Below are 25,734 nucleotides of genomic sequence, written 5' to 3' on the forward strand. Positions count from 1 at the left end.
TCCTATTCTATTTACCTGAAATTGGTACCTCTAAATAGTGGGAATGGAGCTGGTGTCTCAAAGCTACTAAATGTTTGAGGCCATATTTAAACTCAGATCTTGCTGACTCCAGATCCATTTCTGTTATTTATCTAACCTCTAAAAGTAGCTTGGTTTTTATAGAGTACTTTAATGTTTACAAAACAATTAATGACATAATCTCATTTGTATCTCAAAGCAATCCTATAAAATAGGTGCTTTTTTTATTCCCTCTTCAAAACTAAGACTGAGAGACATGGCAAGTATATTGTCCAGAAAGACAGATTGAGGATAGAAGAATCAGTTTAGTTTTAGTGTACATGTGTTTTAGAAAACAGGATCTCTCTCCTCTTGTATCATGATTGGGTTATTGTATTGAGGAGCAATGTTGAGTAATATTCATGTTATCTGAGGCTCTTGCTGTTTCAGAACCTCCACAAAACAAAATAGCCATAATTCCCTTCCCTGAGAGAAGTAGTATCCAGTGACAAACATTAAGTTTGACACAGAAAGTATTCCTTATTAACAGAAAGGATTTCGCCTTTAGAGTATTAGAAAGGCATTCCTGAAATGAGGGATGGATATCATGATATCCCATAATGCTTAGTCTCACAAATATCTGAAAAGCAGTGTTTTTGGTTATTGTTATTTTTGTCAAAATTTGAAATGGATTCTTTTGAGTTAAAGCACTGATATCACTATTAGAATATGCATAAACAAAATTAAATTATTTCTTCAGGAGTAGATTATTATCCCCTCCAAGCAAGGCCTGTATCATTTTTTTTTTTTTTCATTTTTGAATTCCTGGTGCCTAGCATTGAACAAAGCAGTTCCTTAATAAATATTTGTTAGGTGAATGATTGTATCCTCTATGGTAAGTATTCTCTATTATACATTAATTTGAGTTAACCTATTGTATCAATCCATCAAATATCCTTTATTTCAAAGAAAACCAAGAAATTCAAGGAGTCTCAAGAACTACCCTTAATGAATTCAAGAACCTAGATCTAGATAATGAAATATATAATTGGGCAGCAAAAGAACTAGCAGATGAGGTTTTTGAAGCACTGTTGGGGACATCAAAGATCGTAGAGTACTGTAGAATTAGAGCAGGATTGACCACATTTTTAGGAAAGTTGCTTGTGAAATGTAGACCAAATTTGACTTTAGTTATAGGAAAATTCTAATTAACATTCTTAATTGATATTCATTATTGTTGTTGTGATTGTCATTGTTAAAGGTGTGGTAGTAAATATCTAGAAAAGAAAGTAGTAATAACAAAAAAACAGCATGATTTCATCAAGAATAACTAGATATGCTAGACTATATTTTTTTATCTGACAGAGTATCTGTATTGATAGATCAAGCAACTGCTGCAGCTTGCCTGGTGCTTAGAATTTGACAAAGCCTCTCATGCTATTTTTATGGACCAAAACAAAAATAAATATATAGACATAAAATTAAAGGTGGATTGAATACTGGTTGAGTGCTTAAACCAAATGATTAGTAATTTATAGACAATATGAATGTAGAAAAAGGATTATGGTAGAGTGACCCTGGCCTACTTTATATGTTTATCAACAATGTGGATAATTTGGGGGGGGGGGGCTGAGGCAATTTGGGTTAACTGACTTGCATAGGGTCATAAAATAAGTGTTAAGTGTTTGAGGGTGGATTTGAACTCACATCCTCCTGACTCCAGGCAGATGCTCCATTCACTGTGCCATCTAACTGACTCTTGGACAAAATTGTTAACACATGTTTATCAAATATACAGATTATTAAAAAAAACATAGACCCAGAGCAATAGAAAACACACTGAATTACAGAGTCAAGATTTAAAAATATTTTTAGCAAGCTATAATATTGAATCCATTAAACTGAAATTTAGTAGGGGGAAATGAAAAATCTTACACTAAGTTAAAATCCATTTAAATTGCAAAACAGGCATGGTTATATAGCAATTCATCTGGAAGTTATTCATTGGAGTACAAGTTCAGTATGATTCAAAGTGTGACACGGCAGCCAAGAAACCTAGTTTGACCTTAGGATGTGAGAGTTTTAGGTTTCAGAAATAAGAAATTGGTAGTTGCCTGGTTAGATAACATGTGAGGTATTGTTTAATTTTGAATGCCACCTTTTGAATTAGATATTAGCAGCCTATAGAGTGTAGAGGGGGAAAATCGCAAGAAGATGAAAGACCTTGAGAGCATGTCATATGAAAAGCAGTTGAAGTTAATTCCTGTTTAGGTTGGAGAAGAAAGATGTAGAGAGAACTTGATAATTATTTTCAAATATTGAAAAGGTATTCCCTGGAGAGATTGTACTTTGGCCTTTGAGGATAAAATTAGGAACAATGGTAAATATTCCAAAGAAGTAAATTGAAGTTTGATATTGTAATGCCACAGAAACTGAGGCAAGATAGAGATTAGAGAGTTTTTAATATTTTATTTGGATTTCTGAGAGGGAGAGATTTTCTGGGACTAAAGGATCCATTTTGGTCCCAGGGCTGATGTCTCAACGTATTCAACAGCAGCAGCAGCAACAGCAGCAGCAAATATGAGATTCCAATGATATATATATATATATATATATATATATATATATATACGTATATATATATAGCTATAAGTGATCAGGGTAGACAAAGGCAGGGGTTGGAGTCCGAGCATTGGTAAATGGTGGGAATTTCCAAAGACCATCAATCCAGTTCTGACAGGTTGGGAGTAGGACCATAAATTCTGATAAACTGGGAGTAGTTAGGAGCCAGAATGTCTGAACTCTTTCTTATCTGGGATTATATATTTACAGTTTATAACTTTAGAGTAGCCACTCCAAAGACATATCAGTCCTAGTGGTTGGGGGTTGGGGGAGTTCAACTAGGGGGGTTGAGGCAGAACAATTCAAGGAAATGAGAACAATTTAGGGAAAATGAGAAGACAATTTAGAGAAACTGAGGCAGGACAATTAAAGGAAACCATGGCACAACAATATAAAACACAACTTCATGTTGATTAGAGATAGGCAAAAATAAAATGCATCTCCTTTAGAAATGGCAGGTTCTTCTTCACTAGAAGTTTTCAGTCATTGTTTAAACATCTAGATTACAAAGAATGTCATCATTTTTCAGGAATTGGTTGTACTAAATGTTGTTTAACATGCTTTTTGACTTTGAAATTTTGTAATCCTGTGAAGTAGACTCAGATGAAACAAAATAGAATCATTACATTCTGATGGGAAAGGGAGTTTGGCAAAAATTATAGTATATAACTCTTCTAAGATAAGGTACTGAAAAATTAAAAGCAGCAGGACAACAGTAGGTCCCTAGGAAAGTGAGTGAATACATATGGTGGGGAACCAATAGACACAAAAAAGGAAGATAGAGGAATACTCATTTTCACATCCATTCAATCTTTATTGAGAGTAAACCCTGCCTATTTAGCTTAAATTATCAAACTCATTTGTTTTTAAAACATAATGTTTATTGTTCTTTCTTGATCTATCTTTAGGCCCCACAGAGACTATAAACAATCTATGTTTCACTTAGTAATGAATACTTCTCATCTATCCCTTACATAGACATATTGAAATTTCCTTTATATTTATATTTGTCACATTGTGAAAAGAACAATAATATTGTTTTTTGCAATTAATTCTTCAATAACACCTTAAGACAAGTCAGATAATATAAACTTCATGAATTGGAAGGGAGTGGATTTTCTGAATGTTTAGTGGAACAGTTTTGAAGATTTCTTTTTTATCAGTTCCTTTTAGAAGCTCTGGTGATGCTCTCAGCAACAATGGGTTAACTAATAGTAGAAAAAATGAAAGAAAAATATATAGTATTCCACTCTAGCTTTCCATTTTATTGCTCTATATTTTATAAAGCATGACACAATCTCTTTGTATGATAGCCAATGAAACATACGCTACTCTAAAGATAGAAATTTGTTTATTTTATTTTTTAAAATTATCCACATATTTAAAATCCACTTTCATTTGTGCTATATTTTAAAATAGTTGGGTATGATTATCATTTTCATTTATTTTCAAAGTTTCAGATTTTTACCCATGATGACTTCATTATTAACACACACACAAACATACACACACACACAAACACACATAAAGACTACCAAAAAAAGGATTTAAAAAGTATATCTACTCCCACAAGCAAAATACAAATAGAACTGTGATCACATCAGATTAGATCTTTTCCCTCCAGTAATTCAGACAACAGTCTAAGTCAATTTATCCTAGGATATATTTACCTATTCCCTTTTATAAGTTTTACATCAGGAATCTATGCAACATTACAGATGAATTTTTCTTTTCTTTTCCCCAGTTTGTGCATGAAATATTAGACTGTAAGGAGAAGAGGAAACAGGAATTAAGGAATTGATATAAGGAGGATGAATTAACACATGCAAATCTTTGCAAGAAAGAAAATAGGGAAATATAGCTCTTTAAGCTTGGTCTCCCTTGCCTCCAATTAATCATCAATACTAAGAGCTGGAGCTAAGACTTTAGGGGTGAGATATATACAAACATACACATGCATACATACAAATATTGTTTACATATTTGTTCTTGAAATGTTTGATTCTTGATGACTGTTGTGAAGCTAGCCAATTAAGCAAAAGCCTTGAAATTCATGCTTTGTTGGTAGAGTATGAACTAGATCATATGATCATTTTATAATCCAGTTCATGATTTTCAGATACTCATTTTTAACAAATACCAGGATTTTATGTTTATATTTTTAAGCAAAATATTTATCATATAGTAAGAGAGCTAAGTGCTTCTTCTTTGATTCATTCATCTATTTTGTCTCCTAAAAAGAGCACTATTATTTATTATTTTTACTAAGTATTGTTAAAACACTATGGGGGCTAATTGATAGGATGTAAATTTATTAAGTTATTTTATTTTCTCTATTTGTATTCTCATTCTCTAACTTAGTGCCTGGCGCCCAATGGGTACTTAGTAAATACTTGTTGAATACTTATTAATCTGAAGTATATTCATAGTTTCACTGTATTTCTTTGCCCCTTCTGTGTGTGTGTGTGTTGATAGAAGGGAAGATAACTCCACTCCTCACCAATATTTTCATTATTATCTCATACATACATATTCTCCCTCCCTTCCTTTCTTTTTCCTTTCCTCCCTGCCTCTCTCTGTCTTTTCCTCCCTCCCTCTCCCTCTCTCTCTTTCTCTCCCTTCCTCCCACTTTCCCCCTCCCCTTTTTTACCTCTCTCACAAATACTACTTCTTCCTTTCTCTTTTTAAGTCTACTTCCTAGACCCATAAATAGATGAAAAAAGGACCCTAGAATTGAGAATCATGTTCTAGACTGTTATGGTTTGGGTATCTCCACTTTTTTTTAGAATGGTTTATGTAGGCTCTCATATGTTAAAGTATACATTCTTAACTTTGTTTTGTGCCCATTTGGAATTCTACTGAAGTCCATAGACCTCTTACTATTTCTTTTTAATTTCATAAATGAAGTTAATGAAAATAAAAATGTAATTCTTTTCATCATCAAAATTCATTCAGTCTACCCACCAGTAGTGATAGATTCTTAAATTCACCACATGAAATCTGTATTTGTGAGTTGGTGCACTCTGTTAAGAAATCCTGCATTAAAGTAAAAAAAAAAAAAAAGTAGTCTTTCAGAAACTTATTGTATTTGGCTGCTTGAAATTGGATTCATTATCTTGTAAAAATTTTAGTAGTCTCTTTGTAAATTATAAACAGACTAATTTGACAACCAGTTAGCAATAACTTTCTTAAATTCTTTTCATCAAGATTTTTGTTTTTTCCCTTTCCCCTCTATCTTTCACAAAAATGTCTGATCATCTTCCTAGAGAACAGGACAAGATGATATGAATTGGAATATTGCCTCACAGGCTTCAGAATTATATGAACTGAGGGCAGCTAAGTGGTGGTATAGTAGATAAAGCACCAGCCTTGAAGTCAGGAGTACCTGAGTTCAAATCTGACCCAGACACTTACCACTTGCTAGCTGTGTGACCCTGGGAAGTTACTTAACTCCAACTGCCTCAGCAAAAGAAAAAAAAAAAAAAAGAAATTATATGAACTGAGGCAAATCACTTAAATTCTTTCACTTTAGATTCATTATCTCTAAAATTTGAATAATAATAGTTCCTATTTCATGGGGTTTTGAGGACCTAATGAAATAATATGTGTAAAGTACTTAGCAAAGTTTCATGTGCTATAAAAAAAGCTCACTACAACTATTATAATTGTCATATGTTTGTCTACTGCTCAAAAATTCCAGTGACTCCCACATGTTAATTTAAATTATACTCAGTGTGGCTGTCATTTACTTTCTTCTAACTTCGTTTCATCCTATTTCATTTCATTTTATATTCTAAGCAGAATATAGTACTAGGTATTCCCTGTACTTGACACTCAATTTCTTACCACCATGCAATAGCATAAGATATCTCTCATATTGGCATATTTTTAGATGCTTTGTCAATATAACATGAATATATCCTAACCTTAGAGGAACATTGTGTATGCCTAATAAAAATTGACAATAAAATGTAAACATCTTGAGGGAAGAAACTGTTTTGTATTTTCTTTGTTTCTTCTATACTTTGTATGGTATCTTTTATGTAAGTATATTAGCTTATAAAAGTTGCTTGATGAATGAATTACAAACATTTATTTCAGAAATATCTTAATTTTTTGAATTTTTTTCTTTTACATGTTTTTTTTTCTGATATATTTTTTCCCAAGGGGAAAGAGAAAGGACAACAAAATTAAGAATTAAAAGCTTCATATTGAAAATACAATAAATTCATAAATTAAAAAACTTTATAATTTCACATTCACTAATGCAAATAATGTCATCACTGATAAAAGTTGAAAGGAATAAAAGGAAATTTTTTGAGTGTATATGTTTTGTGAATGCTGGTTTTTGAAAAATCAAAAATAACACTATTTTTAAAAATAGTGACTAGTACATTTAGCAAAGTGCCTAAGCATATCAGAACAGCTTGATTAATGTTGATTGATCAATTACACAAAATATGGAGCATCAGCATTTAGTTTACTAAATATTACTAACAAATATCAAATAAGAAAGATATGACAAAAATATAATTTTTGAATATGAAGGAGATAGATTTAATGACTTTTAAGGTCAATTCCTATTCTAAATCCAAGATCTTATGATTCCTGGTAGAAATCTATGAATTAAACAAAAATAAAGATAATTAGCATGTCTATAAAGAACAGAGTAGTTCATTTCAGCAATACCATGTTCATAAAACATAACTGAACTCGTTGCTTCTGTTTTGACATACTTGAAAGAGACTAAAAGAAATAGAATTATCTTTATGCTTTAGTCTCTAACTTCTAAGTAATTTTCTCTAAAGACTTCAGCTGTCTCTTTTACAATCTGTCATATTTCACAATGATGCACCTTGCTGAGTTAATGAGGTAAATCCAGCAAGAATATTGAGTCTTTGGCAAAATATGATATTTGAACAAGTAACTTTTAGCTATTTTTTTTCTAGAGCTTTGAGAGGCCTAGACATATTTTTTATGGATCCAAAAATTGGGGGGTTAGTATCTCTTTCTTATAGTATTTTATTAATTTTTGTTTGTTTTAGGTGTAACACTGGAGTCAGATTCCTGCCTTGATCCAGGGATCCCTGTGAATGGTCATCGCCATGGTAATAATTTTGGAATCAGGTCTACAGTGACTTTCAGTTGTGATCCAGGATACACATTAAGTGATGAGGAGCCACTTGTATGTGAAAGAAACCATCAGTGGAATCATGCATTGCCAAGTTGTGATGGTAGGTAAAGCCTATCCCCTTTTCCCCAAAAAAGTGAAGAATACAGAAAGAAATTAATTTATCTAATATAAGTTTCTGAAAGAATAAGCAAAAGGACAAGAATAGAGATGAAACTGTGATTTCACTGATATAAGAAACATTTATTTGAGGAAATTCCTTCTACCAAAGCAGGTTTGTACTTTCTCTTACAGTCAGAGCTAATTAGACTACTATGCTTTATCTAGAGTCATATAGCCAGTATGTTTCAGTGGCAGAACTGGAACCTTCCTTATCAGAGTTTCATGCCCAATTCTCTAACTACTCTGCCATGACATATCTGTAAGCATTTATTTATTTAGCATGTGAACAAAAAGTCTTGCTTCACATGTTAACCTAACTATGTTTCCCCTTTAATAGATATTCACATTGTAAAATAAATTGTACTATTAAAACTTTCTATGGCACAATTTTTTCCAGTGGGCATAAGAATTCTAGGAAAGAATGCAAAGTACAGTGTATTTTGAATTGAAAGACTTAGTTTAGAATCCTAGCTCTCTTATCTGTGTGACACTAGGCAAGTGATTTCCTTTCTTTAAGTGTCAGTTTCTTCATCTGACAAATGAGAGAATTCAGCCAAATGATTTCTAAGATTGTTTAAGTCTGTTAGTATTCAACATAAAAAAAATTTTAGCAATCCTCACTTTATAACATTTAGCTAACAAGTTCTCTAACCAGTTATATCCATAGTGCTTGGCCCACAAGCTTTCTGTGTTGTTTCAACTTCTATGCCCCTATCCCTCCTACTGCAGGTTTGGTATGACCTCTTTTAATTTGCACAGGTCTGTTCCTTACATTCCCCTTAATTCCCATTCTCTCTCATAGGATAAGGGATTTCTTTAGCTATTTTTTCATAATCTCCAGTTTGTCTTCCTCCCTTGTATACTCTTTTAAGTAAAGGCAAATTAAATGTTATATGGCATTATTTTTCTGTACTATTGTGCTTTATCTGTATATACTTTTTAGTACATGGTTATATCAGTTATAGTTAATTGAACATGATATTCACCTTTAAAAGTTGGTATTGTATAATTGGAATCTGAAGGCTTAAAAATAGAAAATAGTTGGAGAATTATGGACAGATGTTATCTATCTTCAGAAATTATCCACTGAATATCATTTCCCTCTCTTAAAATTATCATCACAGATGTGGCTCTCTTCAACAATGAGAATATTCAAAGCAGTTCCAATTGTTCAGTGATGAAGAGAGCCATCTACACCCAGAGAGAGAGGACCATGGGAACTTAATGTAGTTCATAACATAGCATTTTCACTCTTTTTGTTGTTGCTTGTTTGCATTTTTTCTCCTCCTCCTCCTCCTCCTCTTCCTCCTCCTCCTCCTCCTCCTCCTCCTCCTCCTCCTTCTTCTTCTTTACTGCTTTGATTTGATTTTTCTTGTGCAGCACAATAATTGCATAAATATTTATGCATATATTGGATTTAACATATATTCCTACCATGTTTAATGGACTACTTGTCATCTAGAGGAGTGTGGGGGAAAGGGGAGAAAATTGGAAGCTTTAATAAAAAAAAATAAAATTATCACCACTAGGATCTAAATATCCTACAAACAAGATTTTAATTGGGATATGATGGCAGGAAATAATTAATAACTTAGAAAGAGATAAAAAGAGAAAGAGTAAAGAAAAGAAGAAAATAAGCATGTGTTAAGTGCTTATTAGGTACCAAGTACTATGCTAGATATAAATGAAAGCAAAAAGAAAAAGCCATTGCTTTCTAAAAAGATACAGGTTATAAAAGAAACTGAGACAAAATCAGAGATAGAGAGCTTATTTAAAATAAGTCTTAATTGTTTAGCTGCTAAATGTCAAATGGATACATTGTTCTGGATTTAGTGATGACCCTGTGAATGTAAGATGAGGTATCATAATTATCCAGCCCTTAGGTGGGAGCTTTGATTTTGTTGGTTTGGGAAACGCTAGGTTGAGGAAACATCTTCCACTAAAGCAGCTTGCAATTGAAATCTTAGTTTCTTATAGCACCAAAAGATTAAGTAACTTTCTTGCCCAAGACTCAGCCAGTATGTGTTAGACTCAAATCTTGAATCCAGGTTTTTTGGCTTTGAAAATAGCTTTCTATCAATACATCTTGCTGTACAATAATTATAATGTAATCATAATATTTTCATTCATTAAAGTTGAGATTGCATCATCTAAAGCTTTAACATGAGATTTATTTGGGAATTGAGTTATCTGTCTCTTCATATAAGTCTTTAGTTCTTGTGCCTTGCACAAGTTTTAAAATTATATTTCTCCATGTTAAAAAAAAAGAGAATAAAAACAGAATTAACAAATACTCATTTGTGCTACAAATCATTTTACATCTCTGAGTCACAGATTTCTCATATGTAAAGTAAGAGGACTGGACCAGATGACCTATAAGTTTATTTGCAGCTCTAAATCTATATTGCCATATACTATTGCAAGGATCCAAACTTTCAAGTTCCAAGCAAAATAATGGTCCCTAAATCACTTTTGTAGTACACATGGGCAGTGTTTATTAAAATCCTTTGTAGTGGGGGCAGCATGGTGGCACAGTAGATAGAGCACCAGCCCCGAAGTCAGGAGAACCTGAGTTCAAATGTGATTTCAGATACTTAACACTTCCTAGTTGTGTGACCCTGGACAAGTCATTTAACCCCAATTGCCTTAAGGGAAAAAAAGAAAGAAAGAAAAAAAGAAAAAGAAAAAAAAATTGTTTGTAGTGGAAATCTAACTTTTTGTTTACAGAACTTTAGAAATATAAATGAGTTAACCTTGCTGATAAAATAAAAAAATACCTATCTTTATTAACCATTGAAAGCTTTTGCCTTCCTAAACAGCTAAGAACAGCAACCTTGAAAGGTTGCATTCATTAATCTTTTCAAACATTATGCCTTTCACTGATAACAGCTAAACTAAAATAGCAAAGTTGGAGAAGTCTTTGCATGATACTTTGTTTTGCTCCATCTTTGTAATTTGATAAATTGATGAAAGTTCCATTTGGATTTCTTTTTTTCTTCTCACTTTGTTCATCCATTATCTCTCCTTCCTCTGTCAACAAGCTACTTTTTTTCCTGTCATACAAAACCTTGATATCATTCCCTGAATTTGTTGCACACAATTAGTATATAGTTCATAAAGTACTATTACATTATCACCCAATATCTTTGTTTTGAATTCAGAGAAATTTGAATTTGATTGAGATTATTCTTTCCTGTCATTTGCAACCTCATTATATCATGTCAAAAAGTCATATAATAGGGGCAGCTAGATGGTGCAGTGGATAGAGTATCAGCCCTGAAGTCAGGATGACCTGAGTTCAAATCTGATCTCAGACACTTAACACTTCTAGCTGTGTGACCCTGGACAAGTCATTTAACCCCAATTGCCTCAGCAATAATAATAATAATATAATAAAATAAAGTCATATGATGATAAAAATTTTGTACTTCCTCCCTAAACTAAGAGAAGTTAAAGAATATATGAAAAGAAAAAAATATATGCATAATATCATTCAAAAAAGAAACATGGAATTATTTTTAAAGAACATAAAAGGATTGATTTCTCAGTTTCTCTAATGGGCTAAAACTTGAAATTAAAAATAAATTAATTCCTAAAGTTATAACTGAAAAAGACCAAGACATATAAACTATGAAGAAAATAAATAGATAATCATTAATTCAATTTTACAAAGATTTTGGGGAGTACGATATCAACATCTATAATTTTGAAATCCTACCTGTTGTAGATATTGGTAGACATAATAATCAAATGACCAATTGAATTTTTAACTTTCTTTTTAGATATATAGGGGATAACAGAGAAAGCAATATATCATGGTTAAGTGACTTCTTAATCTACATGCTGATAGATAAATGCTGTTGTTATTTTATCAACCAAGCAATTGAGAAATATTTATTAACATTCTACTATGTTCCAGATATTATGCTAAGCCCTGAGGACCTAAATTTTAAAATGAAATAGTCTTTACACTTAAAGGGCTTACATTACATTGGAAAATAAACATTCACACTTAAATGCAAATTTAAAATATAAATAAATAAATATAAAGAAAAACTATGTGCTATACTGTGAGAACCAATTTCAGTAGGAAGACCTGGGTTTGTGTTCTCTCTTTAACTAATACTGGCTATGGGACTCTGGGCCAGTTATTTAACTTCTCAATGCTTCAGGCAATTTTTTCAAAATTAAGAATGATCCTTTTGAAGATTTTATTGTGCCAATGAATCATATTTCTGTTCAAAAAAATTTTAAGGAAAAAATATATATACCTTCATGTCAAGAGATTAATACATCAAGACTATAAGGATGCCCATAGTAATGACGTGTTTATCTCCCTTTATTTAAGTGAAATTTAAACTTAATATATTTTATCATAAGACTAAATCTCAAAATTTTGCAATAAATGATTTTGTTTATATGATGTTTTCTCCAAACATTGGCTATCTGAGGAATAATTCTAGTTTTCTTCATTATTTTGAATTTTACATGAATATTTCTGATTCCTGAAACAGCTAAAAATGGAAACAGCCTTTTAAAGCTGAAAAAATAACATCTTCCTCTTTAGATATGAATATATTATAAAGATTGCTACTTTGAGACACTCAATTCTCTTTCCTTTTTCACCTTTTCATTGAGAATGTACAGACAAAACACCTGCTGAAGCAGAGTCACAGTTATTTTGATCTTAGACTTTTCCTGAAGACTTGTGAAAGAAGGAAAGCTCAGGTTCTTCCTATGATGTTTTAGAGTGTGTGCTAAGAAAAAAAATTCATTATTTCTTTCAACTTGGGAAGCATGTGAAAGTCATCACTTTATCTCACCACTTGATATATTTTTATAATGGCCTGAAAAAGCAAATGATATAATGCTATCTTAAAGCTCTGATTTGAAACAAGCCCATCCTAATCTGTATTTATGCATATGTAATGCTCTGGTAGTCTTGTCAGACAAGGTTAACTATTAAATATGCTACTTCAGCTCCCTCTTTATTTTTCTTTCCACATGGGGCCATGGAATTTCTTTTGCATTTTGAGGCAGAGATTTTGGGTTCAAATCTTGACTCTGCCACTATTACCTCTGTGACCTTGATCAAATTAATTAACCTCTCTTGACATTAGTTTCTTCAGCTATAAAATCAAAGATTTGGGCTAGATAGTCTCAAAAATCCTTTCTAGCTCCAAATCTATGATCTGTAGTCTATGAGTGCTTATTAACCTTAGAGTCAGGACTATCATTGTTAGGAATTATTTAACATTTTATGTGGGGTATATTACTATTATCTTTCTAGATAGATTTCTTTCAGTAAATAGGATATTTTGTTGTTTGTTTGTTTTTTTATTTGACAGTCCTCATAGTTCTAGCCACTTATTAAGTATTTCATATTTTTGATTGACTTACTGATGTTATTTTTAAAGAATTTATTAAAAAGTTGACTTAAACAAATGATTCCATAATGACCAACTATATACTTGACATCCAATACAAGTGGCAGCATAATGCAAACTAGTGCTGAAATGCCTCTGACCATAAATGTGTGACACTAAGTAAGTCATTTAATCTTTCTGGGTCTGATTTCTCATTACTAAAAATGGAAGTTATAGAATAGTTTTAAGAAAAAAAAATTACAGTTATATGTAAAGAGGAAGAATTTGTCCATATGTAAAGAAAACAATCATCCTAATTATTAAAGCTTTTATAAATTAGAAGTCAACTAGGGAAGGTCACAAATGCCCCTTTAGTTAAGGTAAATATAAAGGCTAGAGGATATAGAAGACATTTTCAGCCAAAACACCTATAAGTAGTACTAGATATCATCTGTGGGTTTTTTTTTTTTAGCTTTGAAATTCCATGAAGATAAACAAGCACTTGATAAGAATCTTGGAAGAAAAGTATCTACTTAGATATAAGTTTGAATAGATCATAGGATTAGCAACCTAGAGCTGAAAGGAATAAACCTCAGATATTATCTAATCTGGAGGTATCAAATTTATTTCCTTCTGACACATGCAGCCTGCAAATTTTCTAATACAATATGTGGGCTGTAGTTATCGATTTTTATTTGAGTTTGATACTATTAGTCCAATTCATCCCTAAAAAATCTAAAATGACTGGTCCAAATTAAAAAAAAGGTAGCAAGTGGAACAACATGCATTCTAACCCAAAATTTACAGACTTCGGATTCAGAACTCTTTCTACTATATCAAAGACATCTAATGACTATTAAGGGCTTTACAATTCTCACAATTTTTTTTTTTTTTTTTTTTTTTTTTGCTGAGGCAATTAGGGTTAAGTGACTTGCCCAAGGTCACACAACTAGGAAGTATTAAGTATCTGAGGCCAGATTTGAACTGAGGTCCTCCTGATTTCAGAGCTGGTTCTCTATCCATTGTACTCCCTAGCTAGCTGGCCCAATTCTAACAGTTTTTAATTAAATTAAATTTAATTTTAATAATTTTTTTCTCCTTAGAGAATTGTAATCAAGGGATAGGGATCTATGACTAAAATGGAAGGATTTAACCTATCTAAACCTTGTATATGTGAATAATAAGAGCTTCTGTAAGCTCTTTCTTATACCAACCTATCAAATACCAAACTCAGTCTAAGCAGGCATTTCTCCAAGTAGTTAGCATTTAGCCAAAGTGATTGATTAGTCTGAATCTCCCAATATTACAATATCATGGATAATATAACTTTACTATCTGTGTTTGTGTAAAATATAATCTGATATATATTAGTAAATAAACTAAAATAAACTTTCATCGAACTCTTTTTGTGTATTCAATTTGAGAACAAGATGACTGAGGAGTGAATAAAATTACCACATTGATCTTAAGGTGAGCTGCCTTTAGGTATAGATGAGCCCAATATTCCATGCAAATACACGTTATGATGAGATCTCTTTAAAAGGAGCAGGGAACCCTACTTGTAATAATTAGAAAAATTAATAATAATTATGGGACACATTGATATTTTACACAGTAGCTATTTAGGGCATCCAAAATAAAACACAAAATCTTCACCATAGAATTTAAAGTCCTGCCTAATATGGCTCTCAACTACTTTTGCATCCATATTTAATATCTTTTTCTTTTATATACTATTCATTCCTTTTGATATGGCCTGTTAAATTATTCCCATAATTTGAGATCATCTATCTTTTGCTTCTGTGCTATAGTTTATTGGTCCTTCATGTCTGAAATGCAATCCCTCCTTATCTCTATTTTGTGGTATCAAATGAAAAAAAATCTATACATACATATATATGAATATGGCTATATATATGTCTAAATTATTTATTTTGCAAAGCTCAAAGCAATATATAAAAATATGAGTTGTCATATCATAATTAGTAGAAGACCTAGTTTCATTCAAAGTACAATTCTAAGTATTGACACCATTCTCAAAAATACACTTCCATTTGCTTTTACTTATGTATCTTTTAAATCCTTGTAATAGAATGTAAGTACCTAGAGTTTAGAAAGGATTTCATTTAATTTTTTTGTCCCTATACACCTAATAATAAGCAAAGTGGGTGGGTTATGCACAGTAGATAGTAAATAAAGTCTTGCTTAATTGAATGGATACTAGATTTGGGAAGCCAGAGAATCCGTCATCACATATTCCTTGTTTTTTTTTTTTTATTTTTCCTTTGTTACTATCTGAAATTTCATTCTTGTAAATATATGAACCACTTTCTCAAAAAGAGCCTTCTGTTACACATTGAATCTGTTCTACCTCATTAGGAAATTTTTAAGTGAGGGAAAGTTTTTAACAAACCTGATTTTTACAATGGTTGGGGATTTTGCACGAATTCAGAATCTATAATATGAAGCAGCGAGGCAGCACAGTGCATAGTGTGCTGGGTCTGGAGTCAGAAAGAATCATCTTCCCGAGTTGAAATCAAATCTTAGAAACTTACTAGTTATGTGACCTTCAGCAAGTCATTAAATGCTATTTGCTTCCATTTTCTTATCTGTAAAGAAGCTGGAAAAAGAAATGGTAAACCATTCTAATATCTTTACCAAAAATAAAACCCAAAGACAGTAATCCATGGCGTCACAAAGAGTCAGACATGACTGAATGACTGAATAAGAAGAATCTACAATAGCTTCAGTTAGCCATCACTGAGTTGCCTATGTTAGCTATGTCATCATTACTTTATTTTGCACATAGTCCCTTGATACCAAGTGTATAACCATTTTGGCTTTAAGTGGGAAAAAAGACATATCAGCAAGATAAGCCTGCCTTGAAAAATCCATTGCTCTTTATAGTGAAACAAAGTTATGAGAATTTATTCTACTATTTGATTTGGGAATACACAGATAACCTGTGATTTCTTCATAGCAGGGAAATTAAGTAATATAGGTTTTAATCTAGCCATGTCCTAGCATTAGGGAGTTACCTTGGTGCATAGAGAGTAAGTGATTTGCCATTGTGCATAGCAAATAAGTTTCAGAGGTAGAAATTCAAGGTAGATCTTCCTTATTCAGAACACAGAATTCCATCCTCTGGGCCATGTTGTCTCTCATGATTTTTGTGCAATGTTGAGGGCGAAAATACCAAAACTGTATTAAAAAGTAATCAATAAATAAGGAAACAAATAAATAGACAAGTCTACTGACCATATAGCACTGCCATTTTTAATGATTAATGATTAGGTTGGTCTATGAACAATTCAAGAATTGGGAAATCAGAATGATAGTGCAGAACTGTCTCTAGTTTTAAGTGTTGCAGAAGGAAAAGAAACCTTTGCAAGTATCTTTTCTTTTCAAATATACTTTTTTTTTCAATGCCTGAATATCAGAATCTTCTCCAAATTGGCTCTGCTCTTAGTACACTGGCAAAAATTTCCAGATGCCCTTGGCTCTCCTTCTGATTTTCTCTATTCTATGTGCTTTGCTCCTCTGTGCTAAAGGCATCTTCTGAAGGGGAGTGAGAGGAGTCAAATGTTAGGAATAGAAAAGAGAAATTATAGCCTTAAGGATATCACAAAATGTAACTGTTACTTGAAAAATTTCCTAGAATAGACTAATTTGTGTTGGAAGAACTAAATGAAATTCAAATTACATACAAATATATGTGTGGCCCTCCTTTCTGAAATGTCCATAGGAAATGTCTTCACATAAACAGTTTTAGTATATAGAAAACTGACCAAAAATATATTAGACTTTTCATTCCTTCCTAATAAATTGCATCCTTACTGTTTATTTCCCAACTAACTTAAAAAAAATCAAATACACAAAAAAGCAATCCTCTTTTTCCATCAATTATACTATTTTACTATAAGGAGAATTTGGTGTATTTCTGGAAAGGAAGTTAGGTCCCCATTCTGGTGGGTGTGTCTTCTTATCTGAGTTTACATATTTGGAAATATGTATATTTCCAAATATGTAATAATGGGAAAAGAAGTTAATCCCTCTGCATCAATTATAAGGACTCTTTACAGCCATATGGAAAGACCATACTAAATGATGATTAAAACAGCTTTCAAGTGCAACTTTTATAGTATGTGTGTATGTGTATGTGAAAAAACTGTGTGTGTGTGTGTCTGTATGTATAGGTGAGTTCAAGTGTTTAATAGAATACCAAGTAGTTTAGAAATTAGTACATCAGGAATGGGTTAGACATACTATAGTATGTCTATGTGTATATATAAGATGTGCTTTGAATAAAAGTTTTTGTCTAATTATGTCTCATTATTTAGAAAAGGCTCCAATCACATATCAACATGGCATGTTCCTTAAATATTAAATAGTAAGGAAGGAAGAAAGTTAAGGAGGAAGGGAAGAAGGAGAGAGGGAGGAAAAGATGGAAGTGAAGGGAAGGAGATAAGTAGAGAAAAGCTCAAGGAGTTCACATTTTAATGCAAAAAAGAGCACACAAAGGTAGCTAGGAAGGAGCATTTTAGTTCAGTTTTGGGGAGTATGAGTGGTGCTATTAGTAGATTAATATACTTTAAGCCAAGAACAATGCCAGAGCTCATGTGATCATTTTTCAAGAATCCAGAACTGAATGGATGAGAAACAGTAGTGAAGGATAACCTAGCAGTCGCTATGTGATTGTAGATGAGGTTGTAGATGAGGTAGAAAGAGAGAAGGGAAGGGAGTGAAATAAGATTAAGGCTTTTCCTAAAATAATGTTCCAAGGGAAGCATTCACCAATTAGGAAAGCAAGACATGAGTATAATCTCTGGCCTGGGAATTGAAGATGCTGCTGTGGAGATGTTGAGACAGAAAGGGATAAATAAATATCATACTATTTATGACTGATGATATAAGTCAATTGAAATTTGAGTTACCTTAGTCAAATCACCACTGCCAAAAATATCAGTATTTATCAGGCTGGAATCTCTCCTTCCTCTTACTTTCACTTACCAGTTTTACAACATAGACATTTGCTCCTTCATGGCTCTCTTTTTCAATATGTGCACATTTTAAAAACTAAGACTATTAATTAATAGCTTTCTAAAAATCATTCTCAGAAATATCTAAAGTTGTGTCTCACTATGGATAAATCTATGGTTTGAGTGTTTAGTGGGGAATAAGTTCCATGATTTGCTAGTTGATATTCTTCTCCATGAGAGTGTACTTCCAGAGTACCTTCCCTTGATTTATACTGATTCTCTGGTAGAGGATTTTAAAATTTAAACAAAAAAGCAAACAAAAACGTCCATCTATTTACATAAATCTCATTCTGGACAGATAAAAAGTTATTTTAGCATGATAGCTACTAATTTTGAATTTTATATTTATTTTGCTTATCCTAGAAGAAAATAACATAGTTGCTAATATTGGAAATTGCAAGAGATGATACTGATGAGTGCCTAGGATCATAGAGGATATTTTGTGTTCTAATGAATTTTATGTAATTTTTTGCTTTTGTTTGATATTTTGATTTGTTTATAATCATATTTTTGTTAACCTAGACTAGCTTAATAAGTTTTATTGAGGATAACTATATAATTTCATGCATGAATTTCCTGTCTTATTTAAATAATACTTGTGATGGACCTGTATATGCTGATTACTAAATGCAAAGCACTTTTGAAAAAAAATATGAGAATCTTCCAGATGGCATCTTTTTCAGCGGCAGTTCATTTCTCTCTGCTCAAAAAGGAAATCTAAATGTATAGACTCATTAAGTCATACAATCTTGGACTTTTTTCTTAACTCTTTCCAAAATTAGAAAAGGATAAAATTTTAAGATTAGCTAGTACATATTTTTCATCTTGGAGTTAAAGAAATTGGAGCTGACAGTGGTTAAATGCCTTTTCTAAAGTCTCATTACTAATGATTAGTATACCCAATATTAGAATCCAGGAATTGGAATCCTAATTCAATGTTCTTTTACTCAATAAAATCAAGCCATATTAACAAGCATTTATTAAGCAGCATATAACTTCTGGGAACTGTGCTAAGCTCTACTAATACAAAAACAAAAAAGTAAAATCAGTCTCTGCTCTCAAAAATCTTATGATCTAAAATTGAGATAATATGCAAACAACTATGTACAAATAAAATATATAGGATAAAATGGAAGTAATCAAAAAAGAGAAAGCATTAGAATTAAGAAATGTTAGAAAAGCTTCTTACTGAATGTAGAATTTTAGTTAATATTTGAAGGAAAACAGAAAGGTAGAGGGTAAAAATGAGGAATGTGAGAAAGAAAGCCTTTTAGGTATGTAGGACAGTTAGTGAAAATGTACAGAAGTAGGATTTCTGTTTTTCAAAGAACACCAAGGAGGACAGTGAGACTGGATTATAAAGTATATGGTTGTGAGCAAGGTGTAGGAATGCGAAGACAGAAAGCATATAGAGGATATTATTTTTGATCCTGATGGAAATAGGGAACAACTAGACTTTATTGAGGTTTGGATTATATGAGAAGAACTGGGCTTTAGGAAGATCACTTTAGTAGCTGAATGAATGACGAACTAAATTGAGATAGCTATATTAATAAGTTATTACAATAATCCTGAGCTGATGTGATAAGGATTTGTAATAGCTTAATTACAGTGTCAGAAGAAACAAAGATCTATATAATGGTGATATTATAAAGGTAAAATCCACAGAATTTTACAATTGATTAAATATGCATGATGAAAGACATTGAGGAGATAAATTGTGTGCCTAGATAACTGGAAGAATGATGGTGTCCTCAACATAAGTAGGAAATTTGTGAAGGAGAGAAGAGGCACTTGGTGGGGGAGGGGGGATAATGAGTTCAGTTTGGGCATTTTGAGGTTAAGACTATAATCTATATAGTTCTGGTTGTCTAGTAGATAATTGGAAAGGCAGGACTAGAGATCTTGGGAGAAAATTTAAGACTATATAAACACTTTGAAAATTATCTGTACAGAAATGATTATTGAATGTATGGATTCAGTGAGCACCAAGTGAAATAGGCAGGAAGAAAAAAAGAAAATTTAGAACAAAACCTTGGGAAATAACCAGCTATAGCAGACATAATCTGTATAAAGATCCAGCAAAAGAGACAGATCAGACAGGAAAAAACACAGAAGAAAGCATTATCATTAATCAAGAAACATTTCTTTTTTTAATTTTAATTTTAACTTTAATTAATTTTAATAAACTTTAATTAACATTGCTTTATGAATCATATTGGGAGAGAAAAATCAGAGCAAAAGGGAAATACAAAGGAGAGATTAAAAAAAAAACAGAAAAAAGAAATGAACATAGCATGTGTTGATTTACATTCAGTCTCCATAGTTCTTTTTCTGGATGCAGATAGCATTTTCTGTCCAAAGGCTACTGGTATTGCTTTAAATCACTGAATCACTTAGAAGAACCAAGTTTTTCATAGCTGATCATCACATATTCTTGCTGTTATGGTATACAATGCATTCCTGTTTCTACTTGTTTCCCTTAGCATCAGTTCATGTAAATCTTTCCATGTCTTTCTACAATCAGTTTGGTTGTCATTTATTATAGAACAATTACTGTCCATTACCTTCATATACTACAACTTGTTTAGCATTCCCCAATTGATAGGCATCTACTCATTTTCCAATTCTTTGTTACCTCAAAAGAGCTGCTACAAATATTTTTGCATATATGGGTGCTTTTCCTTCCTTTACTATGTGTAATGGTGGTGCTGGGTCAAAAGGTATGCACAGAATTATAGCCATTTGCACATAATTCCAGATTGCCCTACAGAATGGTTGGATCATTTCTTTTTTTTTTTTTTTTTTAATAGCCTTTAATTTACAGGATATATACATGGGTAACTTTACAGCATTAACAATTGCCAAACCTCTTGTTCCAATTTTTCACCTCTTACCCCCCCCACCCCCCCCTAAATGGCAGGATGACCAGTAGATGTTAAATATATTAAAATATAACCTAGATACACAATAAGTATACATGACCAAAACATTATTTTGCTGTACAAAAAGAATCAGACTCTGAATTATTGTACAATTAGCTTGTGAAGGAAATCAAAGATGCAGGTGTGCATAAATATAGGGACTGGGAATTCAATGTAATGGTTTTTAGTCATCTCCCAGAGTTCTTTTTCTGGGTATAGCTAGTTCAGTTCATTACTGCTCCATTAGAAATGATTTGGTTGATCTCGTTGCTGAGGATGGCCTGATCCATCAGGACTGGTCATCATCTAGTATTGTTGTTGAAGTATATAATGATCTCCTGGTCCTGCTCATTTCACTTAGCATCAGTTCGTGTAAGTCTCTCCAGGCCTTTCTGAAATCATCCTGTTGGTCATTTCTTACAGAACAGTAATATTCCATAATTTTCATATACCACAATTTATTCAGCCATTCTCCAACTGATGGACATCCATTCAGTTTCCAGTTTCTAGCCACTACAAAAAGGGCTGCCACAAACATTCGTGCACATACAGGTCCCTTTCCCTTCTTTATAATCTCTTTGGGATATAATCCCAGCAGTAACACTGCTGGATCAAAGGGCATGCACAGTTTGACAGTGGTTGGATCATTTCACAACTGTTTCAACAATGCATTAGTATACCAGTTTTCCCACATCCCCTCCAACATTTATCATTTTCTTTTCCTATCATTTTAGCCAATCTGAGAGGTATGAGGTGCTATCTCAGAGTTGTTTTAATTTGCATTTCTCTAATCAATAGTGATTTAGAGCATTTTTTCATATACTGTAGACAGCTTTCATTTTGTCATCTGAAAATTGTCTGTTCATATCCTTTGACCATTTATCAATTAGGTAATAATTTGTATTCTTAGAAATTTTACACAGTTCTTTACATACTTGAGAAATGAGGCCTTTTTCAGAACCACTGCCCACAAAAATGTTTTTCCATTTCTGTACTTCCCTTTTAATCTTATTTCTGTTGGTTTTGTTTGTGCAAAACCTTGCTAATTTGATATAATCAAAGTTGTCCATTTTGTCTTTCATAATGTTCTCTAGTTCTTCTTTGGTCATAAATTTCTCCCTTCTCTAAAGATCTGATAGATAAATTATCTCTTGGTTTCCTAATTTGTTTATGGTATCATTCTTTATGCCAAATCAAGTATCCATTTTGACCTTATTTTGGTATGGGTTTTGAGATGTATGTCTAAGCCAGGTTTCTGATCTATTATTTTTCAGTTTTCCCAGCAATTTTTGTCAAATAGTGAATTCTTATTTCAGAAGCTGGAGTATGGGGTTTTATCAAATACTAGATTATTATAGGCTATATTGTGTAAGTGTAACTAATGTATTCCACTGATCCATCATTCTATTTCTTAGGCAGTACCAAAATGGTTTTGATGAGTGCTGCTTTATAATATAGTTTTAGGTTTGGTACTGCTAAGTCAGCATCCTTTCTAATTTTTTTTCCCCATTAATTCCCTTGATAGTCTTAATCTTTTGTTTTTCCAGATGAATTTTGTTATTATTTTTTTCCAATTTCATAAAATAATTTTTTGGCAGTTTGATTGGTATGGCATTGAACAAGTAAACCAATTTAGGCAGAATTATTATTCTAATTATATTAGTTCGGCCTAGCCATAAACAACTGATATTTTTCCAATTGTTTAGCTCTGACTTTATTTGTGTGAGAAGTGTTTTGTAGTTGTGTTCAAATAGTCTTGGGAGTTATTTTATTTTGTCTACAGTAATTTTAAATGGAATTTCTCTATCTCTTTCTGATGAGTTTTGTCAGTAATATCAGTAATATGTAGAAATTCTGATGATCTGTGTGAGTTTATTTTACATCCTACAACTTTAGCTTTAGCAAAATTGTGGTTTTTGGATGACTTTCTAGAATTTTTTAAGTATATCCTCATATCATCTGCAAAGAGTCACAGGTTTATTTTCTTGTTATCTATTTTAATTCCTTTGATTTCTTTTTCTTTTCTTATTGATAAAGTCAACATTTCTAGTACAATGCTGAATGATGTGATAATGGGCATCCTTTTTTCACCCCTGATCTTATTGTGAACGCACATAGCTTCTCTGTATTACAAATGTTCTTGCTGTTGGTATCTATTTAAAACTGCTTATTATTTTAAGAAAATCTCACTTTATCCCTATGCTCTATTTTTAATAGGAATGGATGGTGAATTTTGTCAAAGGCTTTTTTTGCTTCTCTTGAGATTATCATATGATTTCTGTGGTTTTGTTTGATATGGTCAATGGTGGCAATAAATTTCCTGATATTGAACCAGCCTTGCATTCCTGGTATAAATCCCACTTAATCATAATATATTATCCTGCTGATAAGTTGCTGTAATCTCTTTACTAATATTTTATTTAAAATTTTTGCATCAATATTCATTAGGAGATTAGTCTGTAATTTTCTTTATCTGTTTTGGCTCTCCCCAGTTTAAGTATCAATGTTATATTTGTGTCACAGAAGGAATTTGGTAGGACTCCTTCATTACATATTTTTCCAAATAATTTATCAAGTATTAGAATTAATTTTTCTTTAAATGTTTGATAAAATTCACTTGTGAATCCCTCTGACCTTGGAGATTTTTTCTTCGGGAATTCATTGGTACCTTGATCAATTTCTTTTTCTAAAATGAAACTATTTAATATTTTTCCTCTTCTGTTAACCTGAGTAATTGATATTTTAAAAAATATTCATCCATTTCAATTAGATTGTCACATCTATGCTGCATAGAGTTTGTTAAAATAGCTTCTAATTATTGCTTTAATTTCTTTTTCATTGGTTGTAAGTACACCCTTTTCATTTTTGATGTTGATTTATTTTTTTTCTTTCCTTTTCCTGATCAAATTAATCAAAGTTTATCTATTCTGTTGGGTTTTTCATAAAATCAACTCTTAGTTTTATTTATTAGTTCAATAGTTTTCATAGTTTCTATTTTATTAATCTCTTTTGAGTTTCAGAATTTCTAATTTGGTATTTAATTGGAGATTTTTAATTTGTCCTTTTTCTAATTTTTTTTAATATGCATGCCGAGTTCATTGATGTCTTTATCTATTTTATTCATGTAATTGTTTAGAGATATAAAATTTCCCCTAAGAACTGGTTTGTCTGCATCCCTTAGATTTTGGTATATTATCTTATTATTGTCATTCACTTGAATGAAATTATGGATTGTTTCTGTGATTTTTTGTTTGACCCACTCATTCTTTAGAATTAGATTTGTTTTTAGTCTGTCTTTCCTTGGCCCTTTATTGAATATAATTTTTATTGTATTATCGTCTGAAGAGTAAGTATTTACTATTTCTTGCCTTTTTGCATTTGAATTTGAGGTTTTTATGTCCTAATATATGGTCAGTTTTTGTGTAAATACCATGTACTGCTGAGAAAAAGGTGTTTTCCTTTCTGTCCCTATTCAATTTTCTCCAGAGGTCCATCAGATCTAGGTTTTCTGGGATTCTGTGAATCTCCCTAGCTTCTTTCTTGTTTATTTTGTGGTTAGACTTGTCTGATTCTCAGAGGGGAAGGTTGAGGTGCCTTACTAGAATAGTTTTTATATCTATTGTCTATTGTTAATTCTTGCTTGTAACCCTAGGTTCTTTGCTTTCAGTAATATAGTATTCCAGGTCCTCCAATCCATTTCTGTAGAAGTTGCCAGATCCTGGATAATTCTGACTGTTTCTCCTTGATATTTGAATTGTTTTTGTCTGGCAGCTTGCAGTATTTTTTTCTTGAAGTTGTAGTTTTGGAATTTTGCAACAATGCTCCTTTGGGTTTTCCTTGTGGGATTCCTTTCTGAAGGTGATCTATGGATTCTTTCAATCTATATTTCCCCTTCTGTTTGTAGATGCTGGAGTAATTTAATGATCTCTTATAGAATGCTATCCAACCTCTCTTTTTGGTCATGGCAATAATTTTTAAATTGTTCTGGATCTGTTTTCCAGGTTGGCTGTTTTTCCAATGAAGTATTTAACATATATATATATATATATATATATATATATATATATGTATATATGTATGTATATATATGTATATATGTATGTATATATATATATATATATATACATATTTACTTTGATTAATTCTTGCTGCCTCACGAAGTCATTAGTTTCCATTTTTCCTGTTCTAGTTTTTAATCTGTCATTTTCTTCAGTTAGTTTTTATATCTTTTTTTTTAATCTGTCATTTTCTTCAGTTAGTTTTTATATCTTTTTTTTTTCCAATTTGGTTATTTCTATTGTTTGAGGAATTGCTTTCTTCAGACAATATTTTTCTTTCCTTTTCCAAGGCTATTGACTCTCTCATGCATATTTCTTATTTCCTTTCTCATTTTTTTCTTCCTCTTTTATTTGTCTTTTAACGTCTTTTATAAGCACTTCTAAGAAGTCTCATTGGGCTTAAGACCAATTCATAGCAACCTTTAAGATTTACTC

The 25,734-nt window shown here is 31.8% G+C and overlaps 1 protein-coding gene across 2 annotated transcripts in view; it reads left to right on the forward strand.

The window, feature by feature from the left end:
• Positions 1–25,734, forward strand: part of CSMD1 (CUB and Sushi multiple domains 1) — a 2,563,917-nt gene that overhangs the window by 2,016,980 nt on the left and 521,203 nt on the right. For both annotated transcript variants that reach the window (XM_031949178.1, XM_031949179.1), the window contains exon 18: positions 7,665–7,853. In XM_031949178.1, coding sequence (XP_031805038.1) covers positions 7,665–7,853 — 189 coding nt within the window. The remainder of the gene's footprint in view (positions 1–7,664; positions 7,854–25,734) is intronic.

Source organism: Sarcophilus harrisii, chromosome 2 (genome assembly GCF_902635505.1).
Source record: "Sarcophilus harrisii chromosome 2, mSarHar1.11, whole genome shotgun sequence".
Taxonomy (NCBI): Eukaryota; Metazoa; Chordata; class Mammalia; order Dasyuromorphia; family Dasyuridae; genus Sarcophilus; species Sarcophilus harrisii.